Source organism: Falco naumanni, chromosome 17 (genome assembly GCF_017639655.2).
Source record: "Falco naumanni isolate bFalNau1 chromosome 17, bFalNau1.pat, whole genome shotgun sequence".
Lineage (NCBI taxonomy): Eukaryota > Metazoa > Chordata > Aves > Falconiformes > Falconidae > Falco > Falco naumanni.
The window spans coordinates 1,858,837-1,871,183 of record NC_054070.1 but is presented as its reverse complement, the minus strand read 5'-3'; the positions used below and the strand labels follow the sequence as shown (position 1 = coordinate 1,871,183).

The 12,347-nt window shown below is 61.7% G+C and overlaps 1 protein-coding gene across 6 annotated transcripts in view; it reads left to right on the top strand.

Moving 5' to 3' along the window:
- Positions 1–7,906, top strand: part of NAV1 (neuron navigator 1) — a 60,990-nt gene extending 53,084 nt beyond the window's left edge. For all 6 annotated transcript variants that reach the window (XM_040616756.1, XM_040616757.1, XM_040616755.1 and 3 more), the window contains 13 exons: positions 958–1,154; positions 1,257–1,419; positions 1,509–1,683; positions 1,902–1,999; positions 2,123–2,218; positions 2,375–2,534; positions 2,629–2,864; positions 2,972–3,126; positions 3,315–3,386; positions 4,787–4,983; positions 5,477–5,595; positions 5,843–6,040; positions 6,364–7,906. In XM_040616756.1, the coding sequence (XP_040472690.1) occupies positions 958–1,154; positions 1,257–1,419; positions 1,509–1,683; positions 1,902–1,999; positions 2,123–2,218; positions 2,375–2,534; positions 2,629–2,864; positions 2,972–3,126; positions 3,315–3,386; positions 4,787–4,983; positions 5,477–5,595; positions 5,843–6,040; positions 6,364–6,459 (1,962 nt within the window). In that variant the 3' untranslated portion in view covers positions 6,460–7,906. The remainder of the gene's footprint in view (positions 1–957; positions 1,155–1,256; positions 1,420–1,508; positions 1,684–1,901; positions 2,000–2,122; positions 2,219–2,374; positions 2,535–2,628; positions 2,865–2,971; positions 3,127–3,314; positions 3,387–4,786; positions 4,984–5,476; positions 5,596–5,842; positions 6,041–6,363) is intronic.
- Positions 7,907–12,347: the final 4,441 nt, after the last annotated feature.

Here is a 12,347-nt window from a genome sequence, read left to right as displayed (position 1 = left end):
CTGTTGGGACCCACGTGAGTCCCAGTGCTCCTCTACTCTCCCATCGTCAGCAGAACCTGACACCCACCTGTTTTTTTGTGCTGAAATGCAGCACTCTTGCTTTTGGGGTCACACCAGACCAGCCCGCCTGGTGCCTGTGGGAGTTGGGCTGGATCCTGCCTGTTCTCCATCCCCTCTTCCTCCCACCTCCCCTCGGAGCAGGTCTTGGCCCTCCAGAGGACCTGGTGTGAGCCCGGGGTGCCTGTCCTGCTGCTCTCCCACAGGCTGGTGGTGCATGTGCAGGACCCAGGCCCGGTTTGGCCCCCGTGCAGTGCCTGTCCACCCTCCCTGACCTTGGCACGCCGCTCACCCGCCCGCTGCTCTCTGTGCTGTGTGCATGCTGCATGCCTGGCTGGGACCCCCTGAGATCTTGCAGAGGGCTGGCCGGCCCGCTGCTCCTCCAGGAGGACCCCACAGTGGGGGTGGGACGGTGGGATGGTAACTGTCCCCTTGCACCAGGACCCTGGCTGTGGAGTAGGGGGATTGTCCCCCTGAACACCACTTGCTGGGATGGCTGTGGTGGGTGAAGGTCAGGATGGAGTCGGCCCTTCCCGACGGGTCGGGGTGCTGGTGCAGTGCCTGAGCACCCAATGTAGGTGCTGGGGGAAGCCTGGCTGGGACGGGGGTCCCCCTCTGGGGCTGTGCGCGCCGTCCAGGCTGGGGCTGGAGCATTGCACAGAGGGCTGAGCACCCCCCCTGCCAGCTGTGCCGGCAGAGCAGGGTCAGGCTGGTGCCTTCCCCGGGGCAGTGGCAGTGCACAGTGCAGCCTCGGTGATGGATACGGTGTTACTGGTCCCAGCTCAGGCTGTCTGTGGGTCCTGGGCAGACGGTGGTTCTAGGGCCGGACTGAGCCCTGTCTCTGCTTTCAGCGCTGCACTGTCGGGCTGCCCCTAACAAGTGCCTTTCTGTCACCTGTAGCTGCGCAGCTCCTTCAACAAGGCTTTCAGCATCAAGAAGGGACCTAAATCAGCCTCGTCCTACTCGGACATCGAGGAGATCGCCACGCCAGACTCGTCGGCCCCCTCTTCCCCCAAGCTGCAGCATGGCTCCACAGAGACCGCCTCACCCTCCATCAAATCCTCCACGTCCTCGTCTGTGGGCATTGACACAGCTGAGTACGTGGGGCCAGGATGGGCACCACGGAATGGGGAGGGCCGGTCGTGGGGGCTGCAGGCTCCCACCCTGGACCCTGCAAGACTCTCTCTCCCTTGGCCCAGGCTCTTCCAGGCTCATGGTGAGGGTGAGCCAGAGAAGAAGGAGGTGTCGGAGCTTCGGTCCGAGCTGTGGGAGAAGGAGATGAAGCTGACGGACATCCGCCTGGAGGCCCTCAACTCGGCCCACCAACTGGAGCAGCTGCGGGAGACCATGCACAACATGCAGGTAAGGACCACTGCCAGGAGCCTGACTGGCTCTGAGCTGTGCTGCCGGCGGCCAGCTCCTCACCCAGTGCCGTAACTGGTTCTCCCCAGCTGGAGGTGGACCTCCTGAAGGCCGAGAATGATCGGCTCAAAGTGGCTCCAGGGCCCTCGGCAGTGCCAGGCTCTGTTCCTGGCCACGTCATGAGCACGTCAGCCTCCTCTTCACCGCGGCGCTCCCTGGGTCTCACCCTTGGCCATGCCTTTGGCCCCAGCCTGGGGGATGCAGGTAGGGGTGGCAGAGCTGCTGGCAGATGGGGAAGGGCTGGGACAGAGACTGTGTGTGTGATGGGAACGTGCTGCTGGTCACCCGGAGGCAGCTGTGCACGGGGATCTGTCATGCCACCGGTGCCAGTCAGCCGCAGCAGGATTTGGCTCGGGCTGGTCCTGGTCAGGCCTGGTGGCTCAGTTCTCCCTGCCAGCACAACTTCATTGCTCTGTCCCTAGACGTGTCCCCTATGGACGCTGTCAGCGCTGGCACCCAGAAGGATGAGCTGACACTACGGATCGTGGTGCGCATGCCGCCCCAGCACATCATCAAGGGGGTAAGTGTGGGCTGTATGGGGAGCCTGGCCGGTCCCAGTGCCCTGGCCCTGGGCAAGGGGCACAGACTGCCTCTCTGGGGCTGGAGGTAGTGCTCTGCTCTGCACACCTGCCTTGGCTCCTAGGACCTCAAGCAGCAGGAGTTTTTCCTGGGCTGGACCAAGGTGAGCGGGAAGGTGGACTGGAAGATGCTGGATGAGGCTGTCTGCCAGGTCTTTAAGGTAGGCGCATGGGGGCTGCTCCTCTGTGAGCCAGCCTTTTATACTGCTCCACTGTGTCTGATGCTCTCTGGCCCAGGTCCTTACCAGGGTCTCCTGGAACTGGCTGCTGCCCGCTGGTCCTCAGGGGCACTAACAGCCCTGTCCTTGTCCACATAGGATTACATCACCAAGATGGATCCTGCTTCCACACTGGGGCTCAGCACCGAGTCTGTCTATGGCTACAGCATCAGCCACATCAAGCGGGTCCTGGACACAGAGCCACCAGAGCTGCCGCTGTGCCGCCGAGGCCTGACCAGCATCGTTGTGACACTCAAAGGTCAGTGTGATGGCGAGGCTCCATCGCTGTTCCTCCCCCTATCTCACGGTGTCGTGGGATGTGAGCAGGACCCTCAGCCCTCCCTTGCCTGCAGGCTTGAAGGAGAAGTGCGTGGACAGCCTAGTGTTTGAGACGCTCATCCCCAAGCCCATGATGCAGCATTACATCAGCCTCCTGCTGAAGCACCGGCGGCTCATCCTCTCGGGACCCAGCGGCACCGGCAAAACCTACCTGACCAACCGCCTGGCTGAGTACCTGGTGGAGCGCTCAGGTCGGGACGTCACCGAGGGCATTGTCAGCACCTTCAACATGCACCAGCAGTCCTGCAAGGTGAGGGCACGCTGCAGCCAGAAGTGTCCCCGCTGACCCTGCTGCTGCGGTCCTTGTTGGCAGCCGTGTCACGGCCCCATGTGTGACACCCGGCCCGTTCATTGCAGGACCTGCAGCTGTACCTCTCCAACCTGGCCAACCAGATTGACCGGGAGACGGGCATGGCAGATGTGCCGCTGGTGATCCTCCTGGACGACCTCAGTGAGGCGGGCTCCATCAGCGAGCTTGTCAACGGCGCACTCACCTGCAAATACCACAAATGGTGAGAGCCCCACTGCACCCTCCACCAGCGCAGGAGGCACCGGCATGCTCCCCGCTGCGCTCAGCAAGGGCCCTGGGCTTGTAGAGATGAGACTGCTTGGCTGCTGTGCTCAGATCAGCTCTGCCACAGGCGGGGGTCATGCAGCATGCTTTGCTCATGAATTCTGTCTCTCTCTGTCACTTGCTCAGCCCCTACATCATTGGGACCACCAACCAGCCTGTGAAGATGACCCCAAACCATGGCCTCCATCTCAGCTTCAGGTGGGAATCTTAGAATCATTTGGGTTGGAAAAGACCTTTAAGATCATCAAGTCCAACCGTGAGCCCAGCACTGCCAAGGCCACCACTGAACCATGTCCCTGAGCACCACATCTACATGTCTTCTGAGCACCTCCAGGGGTGGTGATTCCACCCCCTGCCGGGGCAGCCTGCTCCAGTGCCTGACCACCCTTTCGGTGAAGATGTTTTTCCTCATGTCCAACCTAAACCTCCCCTGGTGCAACTTGAGGCCGTTTCCTCTCGTCCTGTCACTTGTTCCTTGGGAGAAGAGATGGATACCCACCTGGCTACAGCCTCCCGTCCGGCAGCTGTAGGGAGCCATGAGGGCCCCCCCGAGCCGCCTCCTCTGCAGGCTGAACCCCCCCAGTTCCCCCAGCCGCTCCTCAGAGCACTTGTGCCCCAGCCCCTGCCCCAGCCCCGCTGCCCGGCTCTGGACACGCTCCAGCCCCTCACTGTCCCTCCTGAGTGAGGGGCCGAAACTGAACCCGGGGTTGGGGGTGCGGCTGCGCCGGTGCCGAGTGCAGGGGGACAGTCACTGCCCTGGTCCTGCTGGCCACACTGCTGTGCCACAAGCCAGGATGCTGTTGGGCTCCTTGGCCACCTGGGCACACTGGGGGCTCACGTTCAGTTTGCCGTCAGCCAGCCCCCCAGCCCCCTTCCCTCCGGGCAGTTCCCAGCCCCCTGCCCCCAGCCCGCAGCGCTGCGTGGGGCTGGTGTGACCCAGGTGCCGGGCCCGGCACTGAGCCCTGTTGAACCTCCTCCAACTGGCCTTGGCCCATCGGCCCGGCCTGCCCAGATCCCCCTGCAGAGCCTCCTGCCCTCCCCCACATCAACGCTCCCCCAGCTTGGGGCTGTCTGCAAGCTTACTGAGGGAGCGCTCGATCCCCTCATCCAGATCATCGATATTAAACAGGAGTGGCCGCAGCACCGAGCCCTGGGGACACCCAGTGTGACCGGTGCCAGCGGGATGTAACTCCATTCCCCACCACTCTCTGGCTTGGCCATCCAGCCAGCTTTTAACCCAGCACAGAGCACACCCGTCCTGGCCATGAGCAGACAGTTTCTCCAGGAGATGCTGTGGGAGATGGTGTCAAAGGATTTACTAAACTTATCACGTGCTTATCATACATCCCTGGGGACCATCCCCAGGGGGCTAGCGGGGGACAGAGGCCATCACTTCTGCCCCGGGGCAGTCCTGGGGACAATCCTGTGACTGGGGACCTGGGGGAGGATCAATCCCCAGGCCCACGCCTGCCATTCCAGAAGGACCTGTTGCCCCACCATTGGGCACACGCCGTGTGGGGGTGCTAGGAGGTCCCCCTCGAGGGTGCTTGGCGGCTTGTGCCGAGACCCAGCCCCGAACAGCTGACTCTTTCCCCCAGGATGCTGACCTTCTCCAACAACGTGGAGCCGGCCAACGGCTTCCTGGTGCGCTACCTGCGGCGGAAGCTCCTGGAGTCGGACACGGATGTCAACGCCAACAAGGAGGAGCTGCTGCGTGTGCTGGACTGGGTGCCCAAGCTCTGGTACCACTTACACACCTTCCTGGAAAAACACAGCACCTCTGACTTCCTCATCGGTACGGCCCTGCTGCGTGCCTCCCTCCTGCGCCGTGCGCTGCTGGGAGCCCCCAGGGACAAAAAATCCAAAGGAGCTTTGGGAGCTGCTGTGCTGCTCTGTGTTGCCCAGGCCCACACAACCAGAAGCTGGTGGGCAATGCACACAGGCGTTCCTCTTCCCTGGGTGGCATTTCTGGCTGTGCCCTATGGGAGCTGTCACCATGGTGTCAACCAAGGCTACCTGTGTCACTGGCACCCCTCCTTGAGCAGGGAGAGCCGTGTTTCCCTAGGCAGGTCTCCCTTTGCCTCGCTCTGCTTTTGGGGGGTACATGGACCTTGGCAGCCTGGTGACTTGCCTGGGACCTTGCTCTGCCAGACGCTGCTCCCGGGAGGTGGTCGAGCCCATGGCACCCTGCACAGCCCGGCTTGCCCACCTTGGTGCTGTGCTGCCATGGGCCAGTGACTGGAGCCGAGGGACTGGGCTCCCATTTTCACTCTGCCTTCCCCCCGCAGGTCCCTGCTTCTTCCTGTCCTGCCCCATTGGAATTGAGGATTTCCGGACCTGGTTCATTGACCTGTGGAACAACTCCATCATCCCTTACCTGCAGGAGGGGGCAAAAGATGGGCTCAAGGTGCACAGAGCTGCCTGGGACATGGGGAAATAAACCAGCGGTGCTTGGGGATGTGCTGGTGCAGCAGTCTAATGGGGCACGGAGAAGGGAGGCACTGGGAGTTTGGGCACAGGCGACACCTGTCTGGCCCTGCCCTGCCCTGTGGCTTCAGTGGGACATAGCGCTGTTTGGGGACACTCGGGGTGCCATGATGCCGGCTCTGGCAGATGCTGAACAGGTGGCTGCTGCTTGCTCTCCCTGTGTACAGGTCCACGGGCAGAAGGCAGCCTGGGAGGACCCCGTGGAGTGGGTGCGGGACACCCTGCCCTGGCCGTCAGCACAGCAGGACCAGTCCAAGCTGTACCACCTGCCCCCACCCACTATTGGACCCCACAGCACCGTTTCCCCTCCCGAGGAGCGCACCGTCAAGGACACGACGCCCAGCTCCCTGGACTCGGACCCTCTGGTATGTCCCTGCTGTGCTGGAGTCTGCATGTACGTGTCCCCGTGTGTCACCTCGAGCGGGCTGTTACAGCTGACGCACCAGGGCCTGTCCCTCTGCGCTGCTTTGGCATGCTCAGCCATGAGCATCCCAGCTGTGCCCAAGGCCAAGATCCTGGTGACAGGGACGGGTTTTGCAGCATCTCTGGGCTTTGCTTTACCCTCTAAGGAGCTGCTCGGGATGGCTGGTTTGTACGGGAGGGCAGGGAGGGAGGGCCAAGTGGCCTTGGCTTCCCCAGGGCATCTCTCGTCCCACTGGGGCTCGGTGCCATGCTCTTCTCCCTGCAGATGGCCATGCTGCTGAAGCTCCAGGAAGCCGCCAACTACATCGAGTCTCCGGACCGTGAGACCATGGTGGATCCTGACCTGCAGTCAACTCTGTGAGGCCCAGACATGCCGGCCCAGGCGGAGGGGAGCCGCCGCCAGCCACCGCTCCCGCTGGGCTGCTGTTATTTTCCTTTGGTATCCCGGAGCGCGGGGCTGGCGTGCGAGCAGAGGACCAGGGCTCTGGCACGTCCCGGCAGAACGTGGGGAAGCTCAGCTCATCTGTGGGAGAGCGCGAGGTGCCGTCTCCCCTCGCGACCCTGGGGGTAGGAGAATCCTGGTTTCTCTTCTTGTTTTTTTTCTGTCTCTATTGCAAACTCTTGGGCTTTGGGGCCAGGGCGACTGATGCAGCCGAGCTCCTGCTCCCGGGAGCCGCAGGAAGGCCCCTGCGTGGGGCAGGGACCCCACAGGAGCCACCTGGGCCAAAGCTGGGGGGCACGGGAGGAGTGTGTGGCCGCAGGACAAGAGCGCGGGCACAAGGGTCTCCAGCTCCCTCTCCACCCAGCCAGGCGTAGCTGAGGGCAGGTGACGATGGAGCCGCTGCTGCAGGGAATGCCTGCCTTGTGCTGGCCGAGGAGGAGCGTGGCGCTCGCCGCTGTCTTTGTGCGTTCCCCATGTCACCTGCATGGCAGCCGCTGCGACCAGGACAGCCCAATAAACCCTGCTTTGGTTATTTTCTTTTGTTTCCCCCTCCCATTTTCCTTTGGCCGAGTCCAGACTTCACTTTGGTCCCTTTTTTTGTTCTGGTTCTTTGTTCTCCTGGCCTGGAGCCCGTGGCCCGGTGCCTGCTGCTTCCCTGTAAGCAGCTCCCTTTCCCTTTTGGTTTCTTTTGCAGCTGTTTGTTCCACCACTCAAACCACCTCTGTCATGAAACTGGTGCTCACTGGATATCTCCAGTCCCTGAACCCACCTCTCGGGGCCTTGCAGCTTGGCTGAGCTGGGACTTGGTAGCCAGTGGCAGTGGGATGCTCTCAGAGCAGCCCCTTGCCTGGCAGCTTCCCCCTCCCCAAAGCACAAGGCAGAGTCTGGCCCTGGGGTGGGGTCTTGCCAGGCCAGGATGCCACAGGGCATCCCCTCCCCAAGGTACCCAGCCGTGGCCGAGGCCTGGCCATGGCAGGGGTGTTGCTGCTCCATCCCTGGGCAACTGGCCACCTGCCCCATCCCCTCAGCGCTGCCAGGCCTAGAGGGGGTGGGTTGGTGAGCCATGCCTGGGGTGGTCCCTGTGCCCTTGGCTCCCCGAGGCCCTGTGCCTTCCTGCACCCTGTGGCAGGGTCTTGCTGTGCCCCGTGTCCATGCTCTGGGGACGGCTAGGGCTGCCATGTGTCCTCCTGGCCCTGCCCTGCGGTGTCACAGGGGGTGCTCCTGGCACAGAGGGGATCAGCCCCGGTGCTGCCACGGTGCCTTAATCCCTGGCTGTGTGGGGAGGGGGCACGTGGGGCTGAGGCGACAGCTCCGGCTGCATTGCCCTGTGACTGTCCCCAAAGCCAGCTCGGCTGGGATGGGACGGGGAGCTCCGGCTGCATTGCCCTGTGACTGTCCCCAAAGCCAGCTCGGCTGGGATGGGACGGGGTGCTGGCACTGGCCTGAGCATGGCCGAGCTGGGGCTGCTGCTTTCAGTACCCCTTGCTTGCCTGTCCCCAAGCATGGCTGCAGGGTGCCAGCACCTCCCTCCCTTAGCCCAGCTGCGCTCTGGGCACCCCCTCCTCTCCACTGCCATCCAGCTCAGCTCCCGCATTCAGCTGGGGCCCTGGGGAGCCTTCTGGGGAGCGGTGACCCCCCAGGGCCAGGTCTGCCGAGCCCATCCTGTCCCCAGCCCCTGCCAGGCTGCGGACTGGGCAGCCTCAGACCCCGCCTGGTGCCATGGCTGGTGTGGCCTTCAGGGACATCTCGCAACCCTCCAAAATGGGCATCTCCTCCGAGACCTGGCCTTCGTGCCTGTGCTGCTCGGAGGCAGCTGCCACCGCTGCCCTTGGTGCTCTCTCGGCCGGTGCATCCCGCCTGGCACATCCCAGCCGTGGCGCGTGTGCCCCGTGGTGCTCACTTCGTCTGTCCGACAGCCTCCCCACCGTCTCCCGCTGCCACCCGTGGCCGGCCAGCCCGGCCCCTTGCACAGGGATGTCCCCCCCCATGCGGGCTTGGACGCTAGGGCTGTCTGTTCGCCTTCTCTTGTGTTGCCGCTGTCGGCTAAGGACTCGCTGTAAATAGGTCTGTAGTCGAATGCCCTGCGTGAGTTGGTGGGGCCCTGCTCTGCGCCTCTTTCCTCGTTTCCTGTTTTCTTTCTTTTTTTTTTTTTTTTTTCTTTCTTTTTTTTGTACTCTGTGATAACTGTGCTGTGCTGACTTCTTTTCTGATTGTACAAGACACCGGCTTAGCAGCCGCTCGAGGCCGGTGGTGGGGACCCAGCTCTCACTCCAGCCCCTCTTGCCCCCTTCGGGGCTCCGGTGCCCAGGGCAGGGAAGGGCGCGATGCACCCTTGGGGGCTGTCCCGTGCCTGGGTGCCCTGAGGAGTCCCATGGGCTCACGACCCCCCCCCTCGCTTTGCATGGCCTGCAGGCAGCCTTGGCTGGGCCTGATTTTCTTTTCTGACGTGCCCAGAGAGCCACCAAAATGTGGATCAAACTGTCCCCGTCACCGGCTCACCTGGGGCTGTGCTGCGGGTTTTGCAGCCCAGCAAAGGGTGCAGCCTTTTCCTGCAGATTTGCCCCATTCTTCCCCAGTGTGGCACTGCCTGTTGCCCCGTAAGCTCAGCTGGGGTGTGCTGGAGGCGAGCAGCACACTGGTGTAAATCAGGAGGAAGACCCGACAGGAAGGGCGAGGTTGATGGCAGCGGCGTGCGCTGGGATGGTGGTGCGTGGCGGGGGCTTTCACTGGCCTTACCCAGCCGGAGGAGAGGGGCCCTGACGGATTCCTCCTGGCTTACACCGAGCACCCCGTGTCCCCAGGCGTGGCACCTGTCTGGGGCGCCTGGGGACCGTGTCCCTCAGGGCTGCCAGTGTCTGTGGGCTGAGCCCCTCTGTCCCAGGGGGGACAGGTCCAAGGACTGCACTAACTCATCCCCCTGCTACCCCCGAAGGTGCCGGCTGCCCCCAAGGGTGCCTGTCACCCCACAGGAGCCGGTCACCCCCAAGGGTGCCTCTTGCCCCCAAAGGTGCCTGCCACCCCCAAGGGTGCTCGACATGCCTAAGGGTGCCTGTGACCCCCAAAGGAGCCTGTCACCACCCTGCCCCCCCCCCCCCCCCAAGGGTGCCTGCCACCTCCAAAGGTGCTCGTGGCCCCTGGGAGTGCCAGGACCCCTCCTGAGGGGGCTGGAGCTGGGAGACGCCAGCGCCTCACCCTCCTGCACCCTCGAGCTGCTACTGCCCAGTGGCCTGAACCTTACAATTTTAGCTTTTTTCTATTAAAAAAACAACAACCTTTTTTTAATTAAATAAAAGACAAAATGGACAAATTCCTGTTTTAGATGATCTGTGTAATTGACTGGGTTTTGTGTTTCTTAACTGCATGGTATTCCTGCCCAGGGGTTTTATAGCACTTTTTAAATTTCTCTTTAAGATTTTGGTCCAGATTTCTACTGCTCTCGTCTGTCTTGTCTTTGCTTTTTTCCTTGCATCCTCCAAGTTTGTAAACTCGCTCCATTTTATACCTGATGTTGAGACCCAACCCCACGTTGTACATAGCTGCGGGAACAATCATAGGGAACAAACACCATCTGGACTCTTTCCACGATTAGTTGTTTTTACTTAAAAGAAATTTTAAAAGAAGTATAAAAGGAAGCCAGGAAAAGGCTTGAGGATATTACGAAAGGCAGAAACAAATCCAGCCCTGCACCAAGTCAGCTCCTGCTGCCCACGCTGCCCGCACCAACTGGCATGTCTCTTCTCGGTCGTCTGTCTAACACCATTGGATTCAATAAAGTTATCTCCTGTACCGCCTGGCTGCTGGTCCTGTGTCCCGGCGACCGTGGGCCTGTCCCTGCGTGGGAGAGGGGTGGGACAGTTGTGCTCGTAGCACCACACGTCCACCCCTTTCCTTGGTGATCACCCCCCTGCAAGGCCTGGGGAAGGGGGCTCCGTAGAAACGCTCCTGGTTTGAAATCTTGGCTGTGTTGCAAGATGCTGGCGGGGGGTTTGGTGATTGAGACCCCCTCTCCCAAGATCCTGTTCCTGTGAAGCCTGGAGCGTGCAGAAATGCTCCTGGCTTGAAGTCCTGGCAGCTCCACGAGTGCTGACAGTGGGGGGGATCACCCCCCTGGGGTGGCAGGGACAGGTTGCACCTGGAGTGTGCAGGGGCAGTGGTGGGCTCGGGGCAGGTGGGCATCCCCCCAGGCCCCTTTCGCCTTGCCAGGGTTAGTCCCTATCTCCCCTTTAAAAGGGACAGGGTGGTGACAGGTGCCACCCCACATCTCCAGCACAGGGGGACAGATACGTGACAGTGTCCCTTGAGCAGCGCCGGGGGGTGAGGAGGGGGCTGCAGATACCAGCTGAGGGGAAGGGAGGTCCCAGTCGTCCCCTGGGTGTCTCAAAAGCTGTTTTCCACTCCGGAGAGCGAAGCTGGAGCTGGGACAGATGCTCCAGGAGCCATTGATTAATCTCAGGATGGTGATAAGCTGTAACAGGCTGCAGTGGCGAAGGCGAGGCCAGGAGAGGGCACTTCCCGGCAGCGCCGGGCCCCTCTCCGTAAGGGTGAGCTCAGGTAAGCTCGCAGTCCTGAACCTGGAGGGTGGGACTGGATTTGGAGACCCATGGCCCCTCATCTGCAGAGGGGCCTGTGCGTGCTCCCCAGCCTGTGCTGGCCTGTGGCCCTGTGCAGGCAGCAGAAGGGTTCCATGCTGGGCCCTGCACCTGGTGACACACAGGGATTTCGAGCTGGACAGCCACGGTGCAGAACCACAAGCCTTGAGGAACTGGTCCCCTGGCACAGGGGGATGCAGAAGGACCACGCGGGGATGATGCTGATGCTTCCATTTCAGCTGGACACGTGTGTTTGGGAGAACTCAGCTGCATGTCTCAAGGGTGACAGGCAGGGGAGGGTCCCATCGGTTTGGGAAACAGCACCCATGAGCCTCTTTGTCTTTCTAATAAGCCCCCTTCATATATGGACAGGCCACCGCAAGGTCCCCCCGGAGCCTTCTCCAGGCGGAACAACCCCAGCTCTCAGCCTCTCCAGCTGCTCCAGCCCACTGGCCGTTTCCATGGCCTCCTCCAGACCAGCTCTAACAGCTCCATGTCTGTCTTGCACTGGGGACTCCCGAGCTCGATGCAGTGCTCAGGTGGGGTCTTACGAGAGCAGAGAGGGACAGAATCCCCTCCCTCAGCCAGCTGGCCACTCTTCTGATGCAGCCCAGGATACGGCTGGTTTTCTGGGCTGCAAGTGCACATTGCCAGCTCATAGCTAACTTTTCATCAACCATATCCTCAAGTCCTTCCCTGCAGGGCTGCACTCCATCCATCCATCCATCCATTCATCCACCCATCCATCCATCCATCCATCCATCCATCCATCCATCCATCCATCCACCCACCCATCCACCCATCCACCCACCCATCCATCCATCCATCCATCCATCCATCCATCCATCCACCCATCCATTCATCCACCCATCCACCCATCCACCCATCCATCCACCCATCCACCCATCCACCCATCCACCCATCCATCCACCCATCCATCCATCCATCCATCCATCCATCCATCCATCCATCCACCCATCCATTCATCCACCCACCCACCCATCCGTCCTCCAAGCTGTACCCATAGTAGGGATTGCCCTAGTCTGGGTGCAGGACCTTACACTTGGCCTTGTTGAAGTTCATGAGCTCTGCATGGGCTCACTCCTCCAGCCTGTCAAGGTCCCCCCTGGGTGGCACCCGTGGCATCCTTCGCCTCAAGTGTATCGGCTGCACCGCTCTGCTTGGAGTCATCCACAAACTTGCTGAGGGTGCCAGGAA